At 38.5% G+C, this 19,967-nt stretch overlaps 1 protein-coding gene across 3 annotated transcripts in view; it reads right to left on the bottom strand.

Annotated features, from left to right (window-relative positions):
- Positions 1–496, bottom strand: part of LOC115219292 — a 93,713-nt gene extending 93,217 nt beyond the window's left edge. For 2 of the 3 annotated variants that reach the window (XM_036508755.1, XM_036508756.1), the window contains exon 1: positions 170–496. Coding sequence is in view for 2 of the 3 variants with exons in the window: in XM_036508756.1 (XP_036364649.1) it covers positions 170–191 (22 nt within the window). In the remaining variant the exon portion in view is untranslated. The remainder of the gene's footprint in view (positions 1–169) is intronic. The other variant, XM_036508757.1, reaches the window with a different exon arrangement.
- Between the last annotated feature and the right edge of the window lie 19,471 nt (positions 497–19,967).

The raw sequence follows: 19,967 nt of genomic DNA on the forward strand, positions 1-19,967 counted from the left end.
CGGGGAAAGCTTTTCTATTTACAAAATGTTCAATCGTCAACATTCATTCGTTATAAAAGCGTAGAATATGTACACAAAAACATGATTATATGTGAGCGTGTGTGTATAAGTTGGAATACAGGAAAGAAGAATGGTTATGAATTAATATTGAATGTACAATTTCGCGCACATTTGGAAATACCTGCAGACATTTCGTTCAATATAAACAAGCAGAATGGAATTGGTAAAGAGTTGGTACTATGAAGAGAGTCGGCGGTGAGTTTGGTGTGGAGTTAAGCCGACAGCGGCGAAGGTCCATGAACGTCTCAGTCAGTTGTACACACACACATGCTGCTTACAAACAGGAAGTAATTCATGGCTAATTTCATGAATGGGCACAACCACCGGATATGACGTCATCGCCATTCCAGTTACCGAAATCGCTTCCCAGGCGCAGGAGTTGCTTGTTGGTCTTCGACGGCTCAATTTTTTCTACTCGTTGTTCCAGTTCTGTATCGAAGCGAACTGTTTCCTAACGCTGTATTTAAAGTAGCACAATAATTAAAATTTATTAAAGATTCATTAGTGATTAAATAAAAAAAACTACTCAGTCATTTTTCACTTCGATTTTCAGATACAGGAATCGGTTGTTTGTCTTGGAAGGTCTTATTGTTTTACTGGTAATTCCAGCAATGTATCGACCTCCTTCGTGACTGAGAAGGTTGTATGTAAGCTAATAATAATAATGATGATGATTTAAAGAATAAGTATTAGTCATTGATTAGATCGAGAAAAAAACACAACAAAAACCTACACATTCCTCTCGCACTTCGATTTTCAGACTCTAGAATTGGTTGTTTGTCTTTGTGGCTTTGTTTCTAGTAGTTTCCAGCTCTGTATCGACCTCCTTCGCGACACAAAGACAGGGTTGTACTATTTAAACAAACAAACGAACGAACAAAAATAATTTAAAAACTGAAGGCTCATCTTTGATTAGATCGGAAAAAAAAAATTACACCATATTCTGTCACTTCGATTTTTCAGATTCTGGAGTTATTTGTTTATCTTTGAGGGCTTTATTGTTTTTCTCGTAGTTCTAGCTCTGTATCGACCTCCTTGGCGACAGACGGGGCTGTAGTGAAAAGGAAGAAGAAAATAAAAGAAATACGCGTCATGGAAATTACATAATCCTGTCACTTCGCAACGTGTATTATGGTTTAATCAAAACAGAAACGGTAGACCACCAGGTTATTTCTTTATTTATTTGTTTATTCATTTATTTATTTACTTAATCATCGATGTGACCCAATCAGTAGTTTATTTAACAACTTGCACATTCACGTCACACAAGGTTTGGTCTTCGTGCTTCATTCTTGGTTTGTTTATAAATTTACGAATTAACGGTTTATGTACGATTCAACCACGAAGAGTAAAAAGGTAGATTTTCTTTAGACAGAATACAGGGAGGCTTTTGCCTCTGATACTTGTCTACTAGCCCAATCAACCAAAGTACGAAAAGAAATCGGATCTTTTCGGTTTGAACGGCAGTTTTTAACATAATTTCTAGGTAGCTAAAAAAAATTTAACTTCGTATACTGGTAGAATGTGTTTGTAAAACATCATTTTCTCATGGCTTTATTGAGAAAATTCTATAGTTTTTAAGATATTTGTAGTTTTTTTCTTCAATTTCTGTAATTTCAACCAATCAAATACGTCTATTGAGGTGAAAACATTCTGTGCCGTATGAATATGTCCCTCGTTTAAGAAACAGATTGGGTTTATTTAAATTTCTGAAGAAAAAAAGATACCCTTCCCCCCACCCCTAACCCTAACCCCAAAACAGATTGAAATGCAATAGATCGATACTAGGGTCATAATTATGGGTGACAATTTCATATGACACCGCTAGAAAAAACTGCCGTTCAAACCGAAAAGATCCGAGAAATCAAATGGGTCAATCTCAGCACATGACAGGAAGATTTTAATTTTCTTACTTAATAACGGTTCCCAGAAGGTATTGTCAAATAGTACCCTTTGTTGCTGAACAATAACCTCTATAGTTTGCTCTGTCTAACTTTGGGTCTATGCCTATTGCTGTCTTTGCCTTCCATAGGGCCTTCAGCCAAATCTGATTGAAGGCAGTGTTGTCGTCTGTTCACTCACGTCACAGAGATTGTATCGTTGCTAGACTTTTCTTTGTTGAGGGAAAGCTACTTGTAGAGTAACCAAAGCAAACTCATGACATTTAACTTTAATATTTATTGCCAGACACAATATATTTGGTGTTGATTATTCACAATGAAAAAATATTGATAATTGTCAACTAAACTGTGCCATGTTTGTAGAAGCTACTTATAGGACATTGTGTGAATGTTCAGAAGCAGTCTGTCTGCTCAAAAGTCTGAAGCTATTGGCTCAAACGTAGGAGGTCATCTGCCTTACATGAAGAAAGGCACGTGAACCAGTTGACCACTCACAACCTTCTTCCCGGTGAATTAGACGCTAATTGGTTTATATGAGGCAGCAAGAGGGTAAATTCTAGAACACCCAAGAAAGCCAGCTCATGCCATAGTTTCATGTTGATTGGTCGGTTTATAGATCAATCGCGTAAAACCTTGGTAGCTCACTCATGTGGCCTGACTGAATGTCTTGTGATCAGGGTTCGAATTCCTGCTACAGCAGGTTTAAAGCCAATTGTCTTTTAGGTTTTTCTGTTTGATTATGACAATGGCATCAGGTGTACCAAAGCCTAATTGATTTTCCTCAGGCACTTTTATAGTTTTATATTTCATTCTATCGAGAAGGATTCTACTGAGCACTTTTGGTAGATTTCCTTTTTGGATAGAAGATTGTGTGTATAAGCATTGTGTCGCCTGACTGGCTCCCGTGCCAAGGGCACGTAAAAAGCACCATTCAAGCATGGTCGATGCCAGTACTGCCTGACTGGCCCCTGTGCTGGTGGCACATGAAAAGCACCCACTACACTCTCAAAATTGTTGGCATTAGGAAGAACATCCAGCAGTAGAAACCTTGCCAGATCAGATTGGAGCCTGGTGCAGCCTTCTGGCTTGCCAGTCCTCAGTCAAACTGTCCAACCCATGCCAGCATGGAAGGCGGACGTTAAATGATGATGATGATGCATCGTCCCCAGAAGCCAAAACCTAAAAGTAAGCTTAATATTTAGAAATATTTTCAGAGTGCTCTCATTAACTGCTGATGAAGTCACTAAGATAACTATTCTGGAAAAAACCTAAACAGTATCTCATCTAAACCTTTAGCATTCAGATTACTTAGTCAAATGTAATGTTTATTTATTTCACATTCACGTCATGCATTATCTCGTCAATGGTGTGAGTTTTTTTACTTTTAGAATGACATTGTAGGGTAGGTGTGAAAGACTGGATCTAGCTGGTTTGAACATAAAACAAATACTAAAGGGTTGAGAGGATTCTTTTCTTAATTGGTTGTGTTTAGACTCTTTCTGTTACTTTTATAATTCAGTCCATTTGATGTCTGTGTGGTTGCTTCCTTCTTCAACATTTCCCATGGCCTTATATTACAACTACTATACTAGTCATTGGTTATGCTATTTCCCTGTATTCAGGGCCATTTTAGCATCATTAACATTTCCCTTTGGGTCCTGTAATATTACAGTTCTATATTTAAGAAATGAGGACATTAAGGTGACCAGAATGATGATAATATACCCTCCAGCCTTCATCAGGTGTCTTGGGGAAATTTCAAACGTGGGTTCTAAGGTATGATTATTATTAAGGTCACTGCCTGGAATTGTACTCGGAATCTTAGGGTTAGTAGACCTTGCTCTTAACCACTATACCATATGCCCGTGGGCAATTATGGAGTGAATTTTAGGGCTTATAAATTTAATATTTTCCTATCCTTCCTTAATACCAGTTCCCATATTGTGTAGTGGTTAAGAGCGAGTGCTACTAACCCCAAGATTCCAAGTTCGATTCCAGGCAGTGACCAGAATGATGATAATAATAATAATAATAATAATAACATCAAAAACTACCTTAGGAATGAGAACTCAGGTTTAAAATTTCCCCCAAGACACCTGATGAAGGCTGGAGGATATATCAGCCGAAACGCTATGTTAACAACAAGCAAGAAGAGGACAAATATCCGTCAAATGTAAATAATGTCCTGTAATAGTTTATTGACAACAAACCATGGCATACATAGATCAGAATCAGGCCTCTAAACTCGTGAGCCCCTGTGTATATCAATGCTCTGGGTCCTGTAGTGTTTATTTATTGAAAGCACACCGTAGTGTACATAGATTAGAATTGGATCTCTAGACCTATGGGACCCCTGGGCAAGTATCCAAGCCTTAACCCATTTTATCCCAATGTGTACAATTGTAAACCTTGCATATTATTTACCACCGAACAGGTTATTGTCAACTGACAGGCTTAACTTGTGTGATACACACATATGTAGGGTTATTCAGTTCATTGTTGACACTATGGTCATTTAAATATTTTTTGTTTTGATTGCAAACTTGAAAAAATGAAAATCACAATAACACAAAAATACAAAGCTATTATATAAACACAATTTTTTTTTCTGTGTAATAGAGAAAAAGCAATAAATTTGTTCAGATTTACAACACATGCTTTGTTGCCATTTTCCAATTTTTGACCTAATATCATCCCAATGTCTACATATGTAGGCCCTTTGAGAAAACATCATCATCATCGTTTAATGTCCACTTTCCATGCTTGTATGGGTTGGACGATTTGACTGAGGACTGGCGAACCAGATGGCTGCACCAGGCTCCAATCTGATCTGGCAGAGTTTCTACAGCTGGATGCTCTTCCTAATGCCAACCACTCTGAGAGTGTAGTGGGTGCTTTTACGTGCCAGTCAGGTGGTACTGGCAATGGCCACGCTCAAATGGTGTTTTTTACATGCCACCTACACAGGAGTCAGTCAAGCGACACTGGCAACGACCTTGCTCAAATGTTTTTTCATGTGCCGCCAGGACAAGTGCCAGTAAGTCGATGCTGGTAACCATCATGCTCGAATGGTGCTTATTATGTGCCACTGGCATGTAAGCTAGCTTGTTGCTCTGGCAATGATCATGCTCATATGGTACCCTTAGCGCTCCACTAGCACAGATGCCAGTCATTGAATTTGATTTCTGTTTCACTTGCCTCAACAGGTCTTCACAAGCAGAGTTTAGTGCCCAATGAAGGAAAGGTACGCACAAGTGGGCTGGTTAAGGTGAAATTTCATCCAATAGCTAAGTTTGATAAAACCAGACTAGAATTTATAATTTTGTAGGTTTTGATACATTTGTTCTGCCCATGGAATAATAAGGATTAAAGCAGCTCTACTAATATTACCCAGCTGGCTTATGCAAGTCTCTAGCTTGGGCTATTTCACTTGATATTTTCACTATCTCACTGACCATCCTTAATTGCTTCATCTCTGAAGCTGGTTTCTTTGTTGGGTATACTTAGGGTAGGTCTTCTTCCTCTCAGATATTTTCCATATTCAGCAAACCTCTTGTAGTAACATTTCTTCCCAACATCAGAGAGTGGGACATGCATGAGTCTCTCACAGAGTATAGGGAGGTGTCATACACAAGAAATGAGGAAGCATGGCTACAAAGGTAAAATAGATGGCTACAAAGGTAAAATACAATGGCTACAAAGGTAAAATAGATGTTCTTGAAAGAAGCAACTGAGGAGATATCAAAGTGATGGATCAGAATGTGACAGAGTTCTAGCACAACTAAGTGGGAAGAAAATTAGCTAAGGTGAGATGAAGCTTGGATTTGTATAAAGACGGGATGTGACCAATTGCTTCCCTTCCAAGAGAGGAACACTTCCTAGCAAAGAATAAGCCCCTATATCTCGCATTTATTCACCAGCAAAAGCCTTTTTGTATAAACATAGTGTCTTCTCACACACGCTACCCCAACAAGCTAAGCAACATCTGTTTTCTTCCTCGTATTTCCTCTCTTTCAGTTTCTGTCTACCAAATCCTCTCACAAGGCTTTGATTGACCCAAGGCTATTGTAGAAGACACTTGCCGAAGAGGCCATGCAGTGGGACTGGAGCTGGAACTGTCTAGTTGGGAGACTGTGTTCTTACCACACAGACACTCCTTCACCATCATGTGTGTGTATGTGGTATGTATATATATATTCTGTAAATAATAATAATGGTATTTTTTTATAAGCTTAAAGCTTGTAGTGATCACTGTGTGAATGACTAAGGAAAATAGTCTAATAATGGAGCATATAAGCCCTTGACAGAAAAAAGTAAGCTTTCCCGTACGCATGGGACTTGAACTCTTATCCTTTGGTTAATACGACTAAGTGTGTTTCACACCGAAAGCACACACACACACATATATATATATATATTCATATGGATCGCTGTGCTTGTTATCTTCAGAGTAAATATGTTACATTCCATTAACAATGAAAAAAGGAATTTAAAGACAAAATTTCCATCCTACAATCTGGTAATTTTTAGAAATCTTGAAAAACAAAGACTTATGAAAAATAAAAATAAAAAATGCATGACAAAGTAAGAATCAAATAGTATATCGCTGGTGCTGAAATTCTACTTTGCAAAAAGAAACCCCCCAAAATTTCTGCTAGAATTCAACACATCTTCAACAAATATAAAAATTGTGGAACACTCGTTTAAGAGACATTTGTTTTTAATTTGTCTTTTAGGATGATTTTTAGTTCTTCCAATTTAAGTTACCATTATCATTTTTACAGCATTTTTGGAGGATTTTCTTTTGTGCGTGAGATTCTATATCTTAAAAGAAATTTTGGTTTTGTTTTTTCAAGTGTATATATTCATTTCTACTCTAGGCACAAGGCCTGAAATTTTGGGGGAGGAGACCAGTTGATTAGATCAACCCCAGTACACAACTGGTACTTAATTTATCGACCCCAATTTGAACTCAGGGTGTAAAGACATACAAGACACTGCTAAGTGCTTTGTCCTGCTCATGATTCTGTCAACCTGCCACATTTCCACCTTAAACTTGATGTTAAATAATCCTTTCTACACTAGACATAAGGCCTGAAATTTTGAGGGAAGGGGCCGGTTGATTAGATCAATCCCAGCACACAACTGGTACTTAATTTATTGACTCCGAAAGGATGAAAGGCAAAGTCGACCTTGGTGAAATTTGAACTCAGAATGTTCAGATGAAATACCACTAAGTATTTCATCCAGTGTGCTAACTCTTTCTACTTGAAATAGAAGACCTGGAATTTAGGTGAAGCAGCATAGTCAAGTACATAAAGAAGTGCCATTCACTGAAAGTGGATGGCACTTGTGGAAGAGGGAAACCCGGAAAAACATGGGATGCAGTGGTGCAGACCAACCTCAGGATGTTGGACCTTATGGAGGAAATGACCATGGACCAAGATGTCTGGCAATATGAGGCTCTTGAGAAGACCCATGCATTTCAGTGAAACTGAGTTCTAGGAGCACTGCGTATTCCACCCACATGTAACAATAAAATTGTTCACACACCCTACCTCAACAAACCTAACTACATCTCCTCTCCTCTTCCTTACATTCCTCATTTTCATACACTATGCTTATGCTTATCTCTGCCCCCCCCCCACCAAGCCTGTCCTTGGAGCTCTGTTCACTGTATCATTCCTATCCTATTATTTCCAACACCCTCTAGATACCCAGGTTTCACCAGTCACTACATTCCCTACCCCCACTATCTTTGTATTCATGTGAAGTCTCTACTCTTTACTTATGCCCTTTTGGCAAAACTCTATCAGTTCTGTTCTTCATTCCTTGTGCGTATGTCCTGGCACTCCACCACCATCTCTCTCCTGCTCTCTCTTGCACCTCTCTCTCTCTCTTTCTCTCTCTCTCTCTCTCTGACTGGGTAACCACGTACCTCTACTACAGCAAAACATGGTATCATAACTACAATTTCCATTTGATATTTATTTTGATGTTGATGTTGATGTACTTGACTCAATAGGTCTTCTCAAGCACAGCGGGTCACTCTACAATCCAAGGTTAGCACCGCAGGCCGTCCTGCGAGCCATGAACTCACTTCATTTGTCGGGTCTTCGCAGTCACTTTTATTCAAAATCAATATAAAATATTCATGTTCATTTTACATAAATGTATGGCTAAATAGATTTCTATCACTAGATTACACACACATATACACCTGTTGTCTCTCCTTCTCTCTCTTTAATTGGTTTCAGTTACTGGACAGTGGCCATGCTGTGGCACTGCCTTGAAGCATTTAGACAAATAAATCGACCACAGTACTTGCATATTTTAAAACCTGACACTTATTCTGTTGACCTTTTGAACTGAACTGTTAAGTTACAGGGATGCAAACAAACCAACACTGGTTGTCAAGTCAAGCAGGGGTGGAGAACAAACACAGACACAAAGGCACACATCCACACACACACACACATGTATATTCTTTCTTTTATTCTTTTATTTGTTTCAGTCATTTGACTGTGGCCATGCTGGAGCACCACCTTTAATGGAACAAATCAACCCTAGAACTTATTCTTTGTAAGCCTAGTACTTATTTTATTGGCCTCTTTAGCAGAACTGCTAAGTTACAGGGACTTAAACACAGCAGCATCGGTTGTCAAGTGATTATGGGGCAACAAACACAGATACGCAAACATATACACACACATACACATATATATATGACTGGCTTCTTTCAGTTTCCGTCAACCAAATCCACTCATAAGGATTTGGTAGGCCTATGTCTATAGTAGAAGACACTTGCCTAAGGTGCCATGCAATGGGGCTGAACCTGGAACTATGTGATTGGTAAGCAAGCTACTTACCACACAGCCACTCCTGCGCCTATATATATGATCATCATCGTTTAACTTCTGTTTTCCATGCTAGCATGGGTTGGATGGTTCGACTGGGGTCTGGGAAGCCAGGCGACTGAACCAAGCTTCAGTCTGATCTAGCAGTGTTTCTACAGCTGAATGACCTTCTAACGCCAACCACTCCGTGAGTGTAGTGGGTGCTTTTTATGTGCCAACATCAGAGTCATAATCAGTTTGTAAGGATTGGTTCTTCATTGATTGCCATTATGTAAAGATGAAAGAACAGTGATTGAAATTGTGAAGAAAAAATATTTATTTACCGTTACATTGTAAAAAAATCCAAAACCATGACGGGTTGGTATGTATAATTAGTAAATGGAAAAGCATGCAAAGTAAAGATAGATGTTGTAGATTTTCCTTGTATAGTTTGTGTTTGTGTTCTCGTCATCGTGTAGTAGTAATTACAGGTAGAAATAGAGTGATGTTGTAAGAGACAATGAAGTGAGAGTGAAAGAGTGTGGGATGAATCAACTGCTTCGTTGGTGAGTTACCATAGTTTTCCCTTTTGCGACAGCATTTTGTTCATCCGGTCAGCCAGACTCCGTTCTCACTAACTTGGATTCTCACTAACTGACTTTTGCTTAGGGGTTCTTGTTTTTATAACTATCCAGAAGGATAGACATATCGTTGAGAACAAAAGATTACACTGATGTGCTTGTTATCTTAATTCTAGCTTTTGGTGACTTATAAAAGGTTAGAAGGGTCAAGTGGCAAGGACATTATATTTCTAAGGCATCTAGAATATGCAAGTTGCTGTCACAGAAAAACTATTGTCTTACTGTGAGAAAAGTGCTGTTTAAGTGTTTATTTAAATTTGGTTATCTAGGATCAAATCTACTTCCTGTCTGCAAGATTCACTACATATATATATATATACAGTTGCGGCCAAAATTTTCAGAACGGCATTGTTTTCGTCAGAAAAGTAGATATAATTTTTTATCAAAGTTGTTTTATATTCTATAATTTTCACAGACAATAAACACAATATTATTTGTTATTGCCTGAGATTTTGGTGTAATTTGAGACGATAATACAAAAGTTATGGATGATTTAGTGATTTACTGCAAAACCCTTGGCGGCCAAAATGATCAGAACGGTTGAAAAAATAACAAAATAATCAAAAAGTGACAGAGAATACTGGAATTATTTCATATTTAGTGTGAAACCCTTTAGCTTCAATCACACTCTGACATCTTTGACTGCATGAGGAAATTAAATTTTCAATTTCTTGCTGGGTGATCTTTTTCCATTCTTCCTGAAGGGCATTCCATAATTGCTCAGTTGTTTTAGAATTTCTGGCTTTCAAACGTTCTCCTAGAATATTCCACACATTTTCAATTGGATTGAGATCTGGGCTTTGAGCTGGCCAATCCATAACAATAACCTTTTCAGCCTTGAGGAAGTTCATGACCACCTTAGCCTTGTGACATAGGGCATTGTCCTGCATGAATATGGGTCGTCGCTTAGTTGAATTTCTCAGCACAGGCAAGACATGATCTTTTACAAGTTGTTTATAAACACCTGCATTTAACTTTCCATGTAATCGCACCAAAGGGCCCACACCATCTCCAGATATCATTCCCCAAACCATGACACTTCCTCCACCGAATTTAACACTAGTCTTAAGGCATTTAGGCGACAATTTTTCACCTACTTTTCTACGAACGTACCTTTTCCCATCTGAGCCAAATAGCATAAACTTAGATTCATCACTGAAATGCACCGTTTGCCATTTTTCTTGAGACCACAATACATGTTCGGTTGCAAAGGTAAGACGACACTTTTTATTCTTGGAGCTGATCAGTGGCTTCACTGCAGGTGCTCTTGCTTGTAGGTCATGTTCAACTAAACGACGAGACACAGTTTTTCGAGATAAAGTTTTCTTCAATACAATGCTCATTTTCCGAGAAACAGCAGCAGCAGTTTTAAATCTCTCCTTTTTAACCAACTTTACCATAGCACGATCTTCTCTCTTGGTCGTTTTTCTTGGCCTACCTGTAAACTTTCTTGCTTCACACGAACCACAATCATCGTAGACCTTAAGAATACCGTGTACAACACTTTTTGACTTGTTAACAATCTTTGCAATAGATCCAATACTTAAATTATCCTTCTATCGAAGCTTAATAATCTGCTGACGAATTGATAATGGAGTAAGTGGCATTATATTAACAAAGTACACTGCAAATATTCTTACTAATGTTTAGTAAACGAACCGTCACATAAACAAATTCAAAACATTAGAGTTCGCTGGTTAAATATACTAAAACACGGAGTAAAAGCAACCGTTCTGATCATTTTGGCCGCCATGGGTTTTGCAGTAAATCACTAAATCATCCAGAACTTTTGTATTATCGTCTCAAATTACACCCAAATCTCAGGCAATAACAAATAATATTGTGTTTATTGTCTGTGAAAATTATAGAATATAAAACAACTTTGATAAAAAATTATATCTACTTTTCTGACGAAAACAATACCGTTCTGAACATTTTGGCCGCAACTTTATATATATATATATATAAATGTTCCTTCTCGAGCCATGCCAGGCTCATAAGGGCCAGTTTTCTGGTTTCAGTGGGGTAGAAATTCCCCACTTGGACAGGGTGCCGGTCCGTCGCAAGATTACTCATATTTGCCAGCTCAGTGAACTGGAGCAGCGTGAAAATGAAGTGTTTTGCTCAAGAACACAATCCATCACCCAGTCCAGGAATCGAAACCACAACCTTACAATCATGAGTTCAACACCCGAACCACTAAGCCACGTGCCTCCACACACACATCATATATATATATATATATACATACATACATATACATACATACAACATACATACATACATACATACATACATACATACATACATACATACAATACATACATACATACATACATACATACATACATACATACATACATACATACATACAACATACATACAACTACATACATACATACATACATACATACATACATACATACATACATACATACATACATACATACATACATACATACATACATACATACATACATACATACATCATACATACATACATACATACATCATACATACATACATAATACATACATACATACATACATACATACATACATACATACATACATACAACATACATACATACATACATACATACATACATACATACATACATACATACATACATACATACATATATATATATATATATATATGTAGGTCCCGGGTTGATTCGGGGTTAACCACAGTAAATAAGGTACTCAATACATAGCAGAGTAAAATTAATTTATTATATAGAAGGAGCTTCTACAGGACTAGAACTGTTTCATTCAAGAGAAATCTTCAGGAAGCTAGTTAACAAGAATTGTATTGGCATTTATACATTTAGGCAGGTTTAAAGGGGTGTTGGTGGGGGACTTTTTGGGGGTAGGCATAGTGCAAAATATCATACTTGGGGGAGTGGTCAAGGAGTCAGTGTTAAATTAGATAGAAGAATAAAAAAATAAATAAAATAAAAAAATAAAAAATATATATATAAAAAAATATATATATATATAAAAAAAGGGGAAAAGAGTTTTAGGTAAATAAGGAGCGGTAAATTAGGTAAATAAGCGGCCAAAGATAACAAAAGTAATAAACGTAGATAATAAAATTAAAATTAGGGAATGGGTCTGTATTTGTATGTGTATATATATGTGTGTATGTGTAGGTATGCATAGGTACACATATGTATATATATATATATATATATATATATATATATATATATATATATATATATGTATGTATATGTATGTATGTGTGTGTATGTGTATATATGTGTATATAGGGACTAATGTGGTGTGTGTGCATGTGTGTGTGTGGATATGTGTGTGTATGTGTGTATGTGAGTATGTGTGTGTATGTGTGTATGTATATGTATATATGTTCGTATGTGTGTGTATATGTATACATATATGTGTATGTGTAGATATGTATATGTATGTGTAAATGTATATATATGTATATATATATGTGTGTGTATGTATGTGTGTATGTATATGTATATATGTTCGTATGTGTGTGTATATATGTATACATATGTGCATAGGTATAAGTGAGAATCTCCTTATTTACCTAAAACTCTTTTCCCCTTTTTTTATATATTTGATTTTGATTTTGATTTTTGATTTTTCCAGTTTCAGCTAATGAGCTGTGGCCATGCTGGGGCACCGCCATTTGGTTTGCTACACGGGTTTACCTCACGGATGCTTTTTAGCAAACGCCATCTGATGCATGAGAGAGTTCGATGCAGCTGCCCTCATCTGCACCTCCTGCCGTGAAGTTGGTTCATCCGGGACACCTGACAGGAAGAGATCCAGTCCTACTTTAAAGACATCCGCATCTACACCATGCAGGTCCCTCAGGTTCTTCGGGAGGACATTGAAGAGCCGTGGGCCTCTTAAGCCCAGGCTATCACAATATCTTGTCCTACATCTTGATGGAAAATTTGGAGTCCTTTGTACTACGCAGTGGCGTCCGGTTCTGGCGTTTGTGTGACTCTCGATGCCAAAGTCTGGGACAAGACCTTCCAGATATATATTATGGCATATCTTTCTCGCCTACGCTCCAGGGAATATAGCTTTAATCTCTTGAGTCTCTCCCAGTAGCTCGTATGCTGCACAGAGGCTATCTTCTTCGTGTAGCTTCGTTGGATCGCCTCAAGTTCTGTGATCAACTTGACACTGGATGGTGACCACAGCTGAGAGCAATAGTCAAAGTGGCTTAGGACAAGTGTCTTCCAGAGGACCATCATGGTTTCTTGTTCTCTTGTTCTAAAGGTTCTAAGAATCCATCCAGCCAGCTGTCTGCATTTCATTGTCAGTTTAGCAACGTGTACATGAAAGGTCGCGTCATCACTCATGTGAATACCCAGGTCACGCACTGATTGTGCCTCTGGGATTGCAATCCCTCCGGGTCCAGTGTATTCATTGGGTATTGCATTCAGTTTTGCATGCTGATAGTATAAAGCTTGAAACTTTTCAGCATTGAACTGCATGCTATTCTTTTCAGCCCACTTGTATATTTCGTCCAGCTCACATTGCAGGTGCTTAGTGTCTTCAGGGTTCTGTATTGCCTGTGAAACTTTTGTATCATCTGCATAACTTGTGATCGTGGCTCTCCGCGTGGCTGAGGGCATGTCTGAGAGGGCCATTACGAACAGTAGTGGTCCCAAAACAGTGCCCTGTGGAACACCGCTCACTATTTGCGTGCTAATGGAAGTGGCCCCATTGGCTGCTACCACCTGACTTCTATTCTTCAGAAAGTCATGAAGCCATTCTCCTAGTTTTCCAACTATGCTGCATCGAACTCTCTCATGCACCAAATAGCAGTTGCTAGAAAGCCTCCATGAAGTGAAACCAAGTAGCAACACCAATACAATTCTTGTTAACTAGCTTCCTGAAGATTTCTCTTGAATGAAACAGTTCTAGTCCTGTAGAAGCTCCTTCTATATAATAAAAATATATATATATATATATATATATATTAAGGTATGTAGAAAAATACAACATGGACAAGAACGTATAACTCTTAGAAGACGATACAATAAACACGGACAGGACATTCGAAACCCTCAGTCTTCAGTCAAGAACCGGATCATCGTAGTAATTTCGGCTGATTAATCTTGAGATTACTAGATCACGGCCAGCCCTCCAAGAAAAACTAAGCAACGAGCATTAGAAAAACTAAGCTGGGTGCGTAGATTTCCTGGAAGAAGGATCGAATGCATACGGACACCAGGACAGCAAAAGGGACGAATATAAAAAAACAAAAAAAGAATGGAATACAGAAACATGAAATACAGAAGCATTAACGGTGAAAACAACAACAAGTGTCTTACGACTGATAACAAGCAAACAAATTTTTTTTTTTTTTTTTTTTTTTTCTCTGGCGCAAGGAAAGGAGCCTTATCGGCGATGCCTATAGCGGCGGACGAAAAACAACGATGTTAACACGACGCTGGTCAGAAGCTGAAAGGCAGATTTCGGCCAGCAGTCATGTGACAGAGGAGAGAGAAAAGAAAAGAAAGAGAAGCAGCGGAAGAGAGAGAGAGAGGAGGGACAAACGCAACAAAGAGAGAGAAGATATATATATATATATATATATATATATATATATATATATATATATATATATATATATATAGGTAGTGAAGTGGTTCTCTTCCATCCCCAATAAGAACCGTACTAGGTTCATTCAGTTTGATATCGCCAGCTTCTACCTCTCGATTAACCCTAGTGTGCTAAATAAGGCCCTCTGGCATGCTCACAACAAGGCTGGCCTCACCAGAGAAGGGATAGATATCATTTTAGTTGCCAGGAAATCGTTTATTAAGTTTGATAATAAGTTGTGGGTCCGTAAAGATACTCCCAATGAATTTGATGTGCCTATGGGTAGTTCGGATAGTGCACAGATAGCCGATTTGGTCGGAATATATATTCTCTACGAATTGTCCGACCAATTCCCGGAGATCGCGGGCGGCCTGTATCGTGACGATTGTCTGTTTTACCTGCAAAACACCACGAACAGAATAGTGCAGAAAACTAAGAGCAGGTTAGCTAGGTTTTTTAATAGAATGGGCATGAGTATAGTTTTTGATAATGAACTCGCCAAGGCTAATTTCCTAGACGTTACACTTAACCTTAATAGCGACTCATACTGCCCTTACCATAAGCCTTCCACTAATTTGAAGTATGTCAGTGTCTTCTCAAATCATGCCAAAACCGTAACAGACAATTTGGTTAAAAACATCTCTCTAAGATTGTCTGGCTTGTCCGCCAGTGCCGATATTTTTATGCAGAAAGCGGAATTTTATAACGCCGCACTATCCAAGGCCGGTTATAGGCAGAAGGTAATTTATATTGATCCGGCCCTTCCGATGCCATCATTCGGTCATCAGGATAGGGCCGTATATAATAACATTAACATTTTAAGTAAGGACGGGAGCGCGGCGGATGCCGGGGTAGTCGCTCCCGCATTTAATTTAGCGAACAAGGATAATTATCGGTCCGGGAGGTCTTACACTAACCCAAGACCCGTTATGCATCCGAGAATCACCCACCCGAACGCGAGAGCTGGCGTCCCGACCCATCACACTGATAGGAATAAGCATATATGGTTTGTAATCCCCTTTGGTAAGCAGATTAGAACTAACCTCCCCCTCATGTTTAGACAAGCCATCGCCAATAACTTCCCCAGAAATTCCAAATATTACTCCACGGTTAACTCGCATAAAGTTAGGATAGCTTTCTCCAACACTAAAAACCTCGCCCAGATAATCGCCTCCCATAATAATAGGCTACTTACTAAGACCCTATCACCTTTTCCGGAGGCACAGCCTCTTCCGCTCCCGGTTTAATGCTCAGTAGGAATAATTATAGTAGTAATAATGATATGAGAGCCAGTACAGTGACACATAATCTCAGCTCCAGCCAGGGAGTACCCACTAGGGGTATAGTTATAAATAGGGGTGTTGTGGTTGACGGTAACAATGGGAGTAGGGTAGAGAGCCCCAATAGCATCCCCAGCATCATTTCCCGCAATAGCAGCACCATGGGCAGTAGCAATGACAGCACTCTGATAGATAGTGGAGAATCAGGGGTTATTCCTATAGTTAATAGTGACGTAGTGGAAAATAGAGTAGTAAGCGGCTGCAGGTCTCGGAACGAATATAGTGACAGGAACGCAGTTCTAATTTCAGAAACTAATCCTAGCAGAATAAGATTCACGTCGGCGAACTCCAAGATCAAAAACGCCGTCTACCAATGCAAGGTTTACACAGATTCAGATCTCTTCACTTATGTAGGGGCCTCATCCTCAAGATTGTCTTTGCGTGTCTCCAAACATTACGCAACTTTTCGGGACATGAACAAGCGCCAGACCACAGGACTCAGTAAGCTAATATGGCGACTGAAGGATACGAACTTAAGCTACAGGCTGGAATGGTCAATTTTGTCGGTGGCCCTCCCATTTGATAGGGGCAGAAGGCAGTGCAACCTTTGTGTCTCCGAACTCTTCCATATTTTGTTTGCCAGAGGCCGGATGGTAAACGGGCTTTTACAGTCGGCTTTTCGATGCCCCCATTGGCGGCGTTACACTTATCTGGCTTTTAAATAGCGTTTATAAATAATACCTGCACCCATAGCCCTTGGTAACAAATTCTGAATAGCCTTTAAGATATCTACGATTAACCACTGCAAGGGGAATTACTCCTGTAAGACAAACGGGGCTTGGTTTTTTCACAGCGGGGGGTTTCCTTGACAAGGCAGGCTTAGATGAACACACACACACATAAAACATAATATAATATATATTTTTTTTCTGCCACCCAACGGTTCTCGCGGCAGTAGCCACTGACAGCCGAACGATCAAACGCACACACGTACACAAAAAATGTTTTACCCCTACGCCCAACACACATATATAGAACAGTATACACACACACACACGTCTCTAAGTAGATTTTTTCTCGCCCCTTATAAAACATCCAATATTCCTTAAATAGTCAGAACTTTATTCTCGGTCACAAAGAACACACCACACACCCTCACCCAATGATTGACCGATGCCTGACCCGTTAAATTCTTCAGCCACCGGTTCTCAACATACACTGATAAACAGTTTCGCCATGGGCTCTTAGGAGCATAGTTCGATTTGTTTTTGCTCCGCCTCTGTTCTGTTTTTGTTTTTCCAACGGATTTCCTATTTTCTTCCTGAAGAGAAAGACACAATATGGTCCCATTATTCAATCGGATTTTGGTAATTTGTGCCTTTCGAAACACGTGTAGAATGAAATAAAACGATTCTGTTCAATCTGCGTTCAGCTCCATTTCTTCAATTCACATATATATATATATATATATATATATATATATATATATATATATATATATATATATATATTTTCACTCACAAAAACTTATTCACACCACCGCAAAGCATTTCATCTCAATCCTGTCTTCTTTCTGCCGCCTAAAACCAAACTCAACTCCCAATGCGCGGTGCGCCCGCCCTCCCACCCCCACCACCAATACCGGATATCTCTATATTTTGCTCCATCTATACCGGATGTCGCTTCTCTCCCACCACCATTATAGGTGTCTACTCTTCGAACCCCCCCTCTTCAATACGCTATTTCACCATGCATTACCCCTCTCTCGATATCCTACATCTACTTGCCTAGAACCTGTCATCATTTCTCTGAACCACCCCTCCCCACTGGTGCTCCCCTATATTTCTGCACCCCCCCCCACACATAAAAAGCACCATCCGAACGTGGCCGATGCCAGACCCCTCTGGCACCTGTGCAGGTGGCACGTAAAAAGCACCCACTACACTCGCGGAGTGGTTGGCGTTAGGAAGGGCATCCAGCTGTAGAAACACTGCCAGACTAGACTGGAGCCTGGGGCAGTCCCGAGCTCCCCAGACCCCGGTCGAAACCGTCCAACCCGTGCTAGCACGGAAAACGGACGTTAAACGATGATGAATGATGATGATGATGATATATTAACAATTGAGGATAAAATCTTTAAAAGAAATTATCAGTAGTCAGCGTGAAAAACCTCGTAAGAGAAAAAATCCGTAAATTCTTTCTCTTTGAAAATATTCATTTATATTATATTGATTTATATTATATTATACCCTCAATATAATATAATATAATATATTATATATATATATAATATATTATATTTGTAGTATGTTGTATGTATGTATGTATGTATGTATGTATGTATGTATGTATGTATGTATATATATAACACAACACACTTCTTCCAGTTTCAGTCGAACAAATCCACACACAAGGCTTTGGTTAGCCCAAGGCCATAAGAGAAGACACTTGTGCAAAATTCCATGCAGTGGGACTGAACCAGAAACCATGTGGCTAGCAAACAAACCTCTTACTACACAGTCACACATGCACCTGTGTGTGTGTGTGTGTGTGGTGTTTATAATTATATATATATATATATACCCATATATATATATATATATATTATATTATATTATATTGAGGGTATAATATAATATAAATCATATAATATAATATGATATAATATAAATCAATATAATATAAATGAATATTTCAAAGAGAAAAATTTACGGTATTTTTTCTCTACGAGGTTTTTCACGCTGACTACTGATAATTTCTTTTAAAGATTTTATCCTCAATTGTTAATATATCATCATCATCATCATTCATCATCGTTTAACGTCCGTTTTCCGTGCTAGCACGGGTTGGACGGTTTCGACCGGGGTCTGGGGAGCTCGGGACTGCCCCAGGCTCCAGTCTAGTCTGGCAGTGTTTCTACAGCTGGATGCCCTTCCTAACGCCAACCACTCCGCGAGTGTAGTGGGTGCTTTTTACGTGCCACCTGCACAGGTGCCAGAGGGGTCTGGCATCGGCCACGTTCGGATGGTGCTTTTTATGTGTGGGGGGGGGTTGCAGAAATATATATATATATATATATATATAAATATATTTTGAGACAAAACCACTATTTTGCAAAACAAACAAGGAAAGACTTAATCAATACATAAATTTTAATAATAGTCATTTTGACTATTTATTAAATTTATGTATTGATTAAGTCTTTCCTTGTTTGTTTTGCAAATAGTGGTTTTGTCTCAAATAATATTTTATAATATTTTACTATAAAATTGGATTTAATCCTAAATCTGATTTTTTTTCCCTGTAAATTTGGATATTCCCTAATATTTATTATTATTATATATATTATATATATATATATATATATATATATATATATATATATATATATATATATACCCAAGGTTCGACTACCATCTGTGCAACATATTCCTCCCTGTGCCTGCCTTACGTCCCTGCTGTAAGGCTTTACTTCCACACACGCCAGCTTAATTTAATTCATTCTTAGTTGAATGGCACCCGTTGTTAATGTCCTGTTATTTGTATTTGTGTACCATTTATCCATTCTGGTCTGTCCTTGTTTTCATATACATTTGCTGCTTTCTTCCAAGGAATCTAATGCTCTTAGCTTAGTTTTTCCTTGGGGCTGGCC

This window comes from Octopus sinensis, linkage group LG14 (assembly GCF_006345805.1).
Source record: "Octopus sinensis linkage group LG14, ASM634580v1, whole genome shotgun sequence".
Lineage (NCBI taxonomy): Eukaryota > Metazoa > Mollusca > Cephalopoda > Octopoda > Octopodidae > Octopus > Octopus sinensis.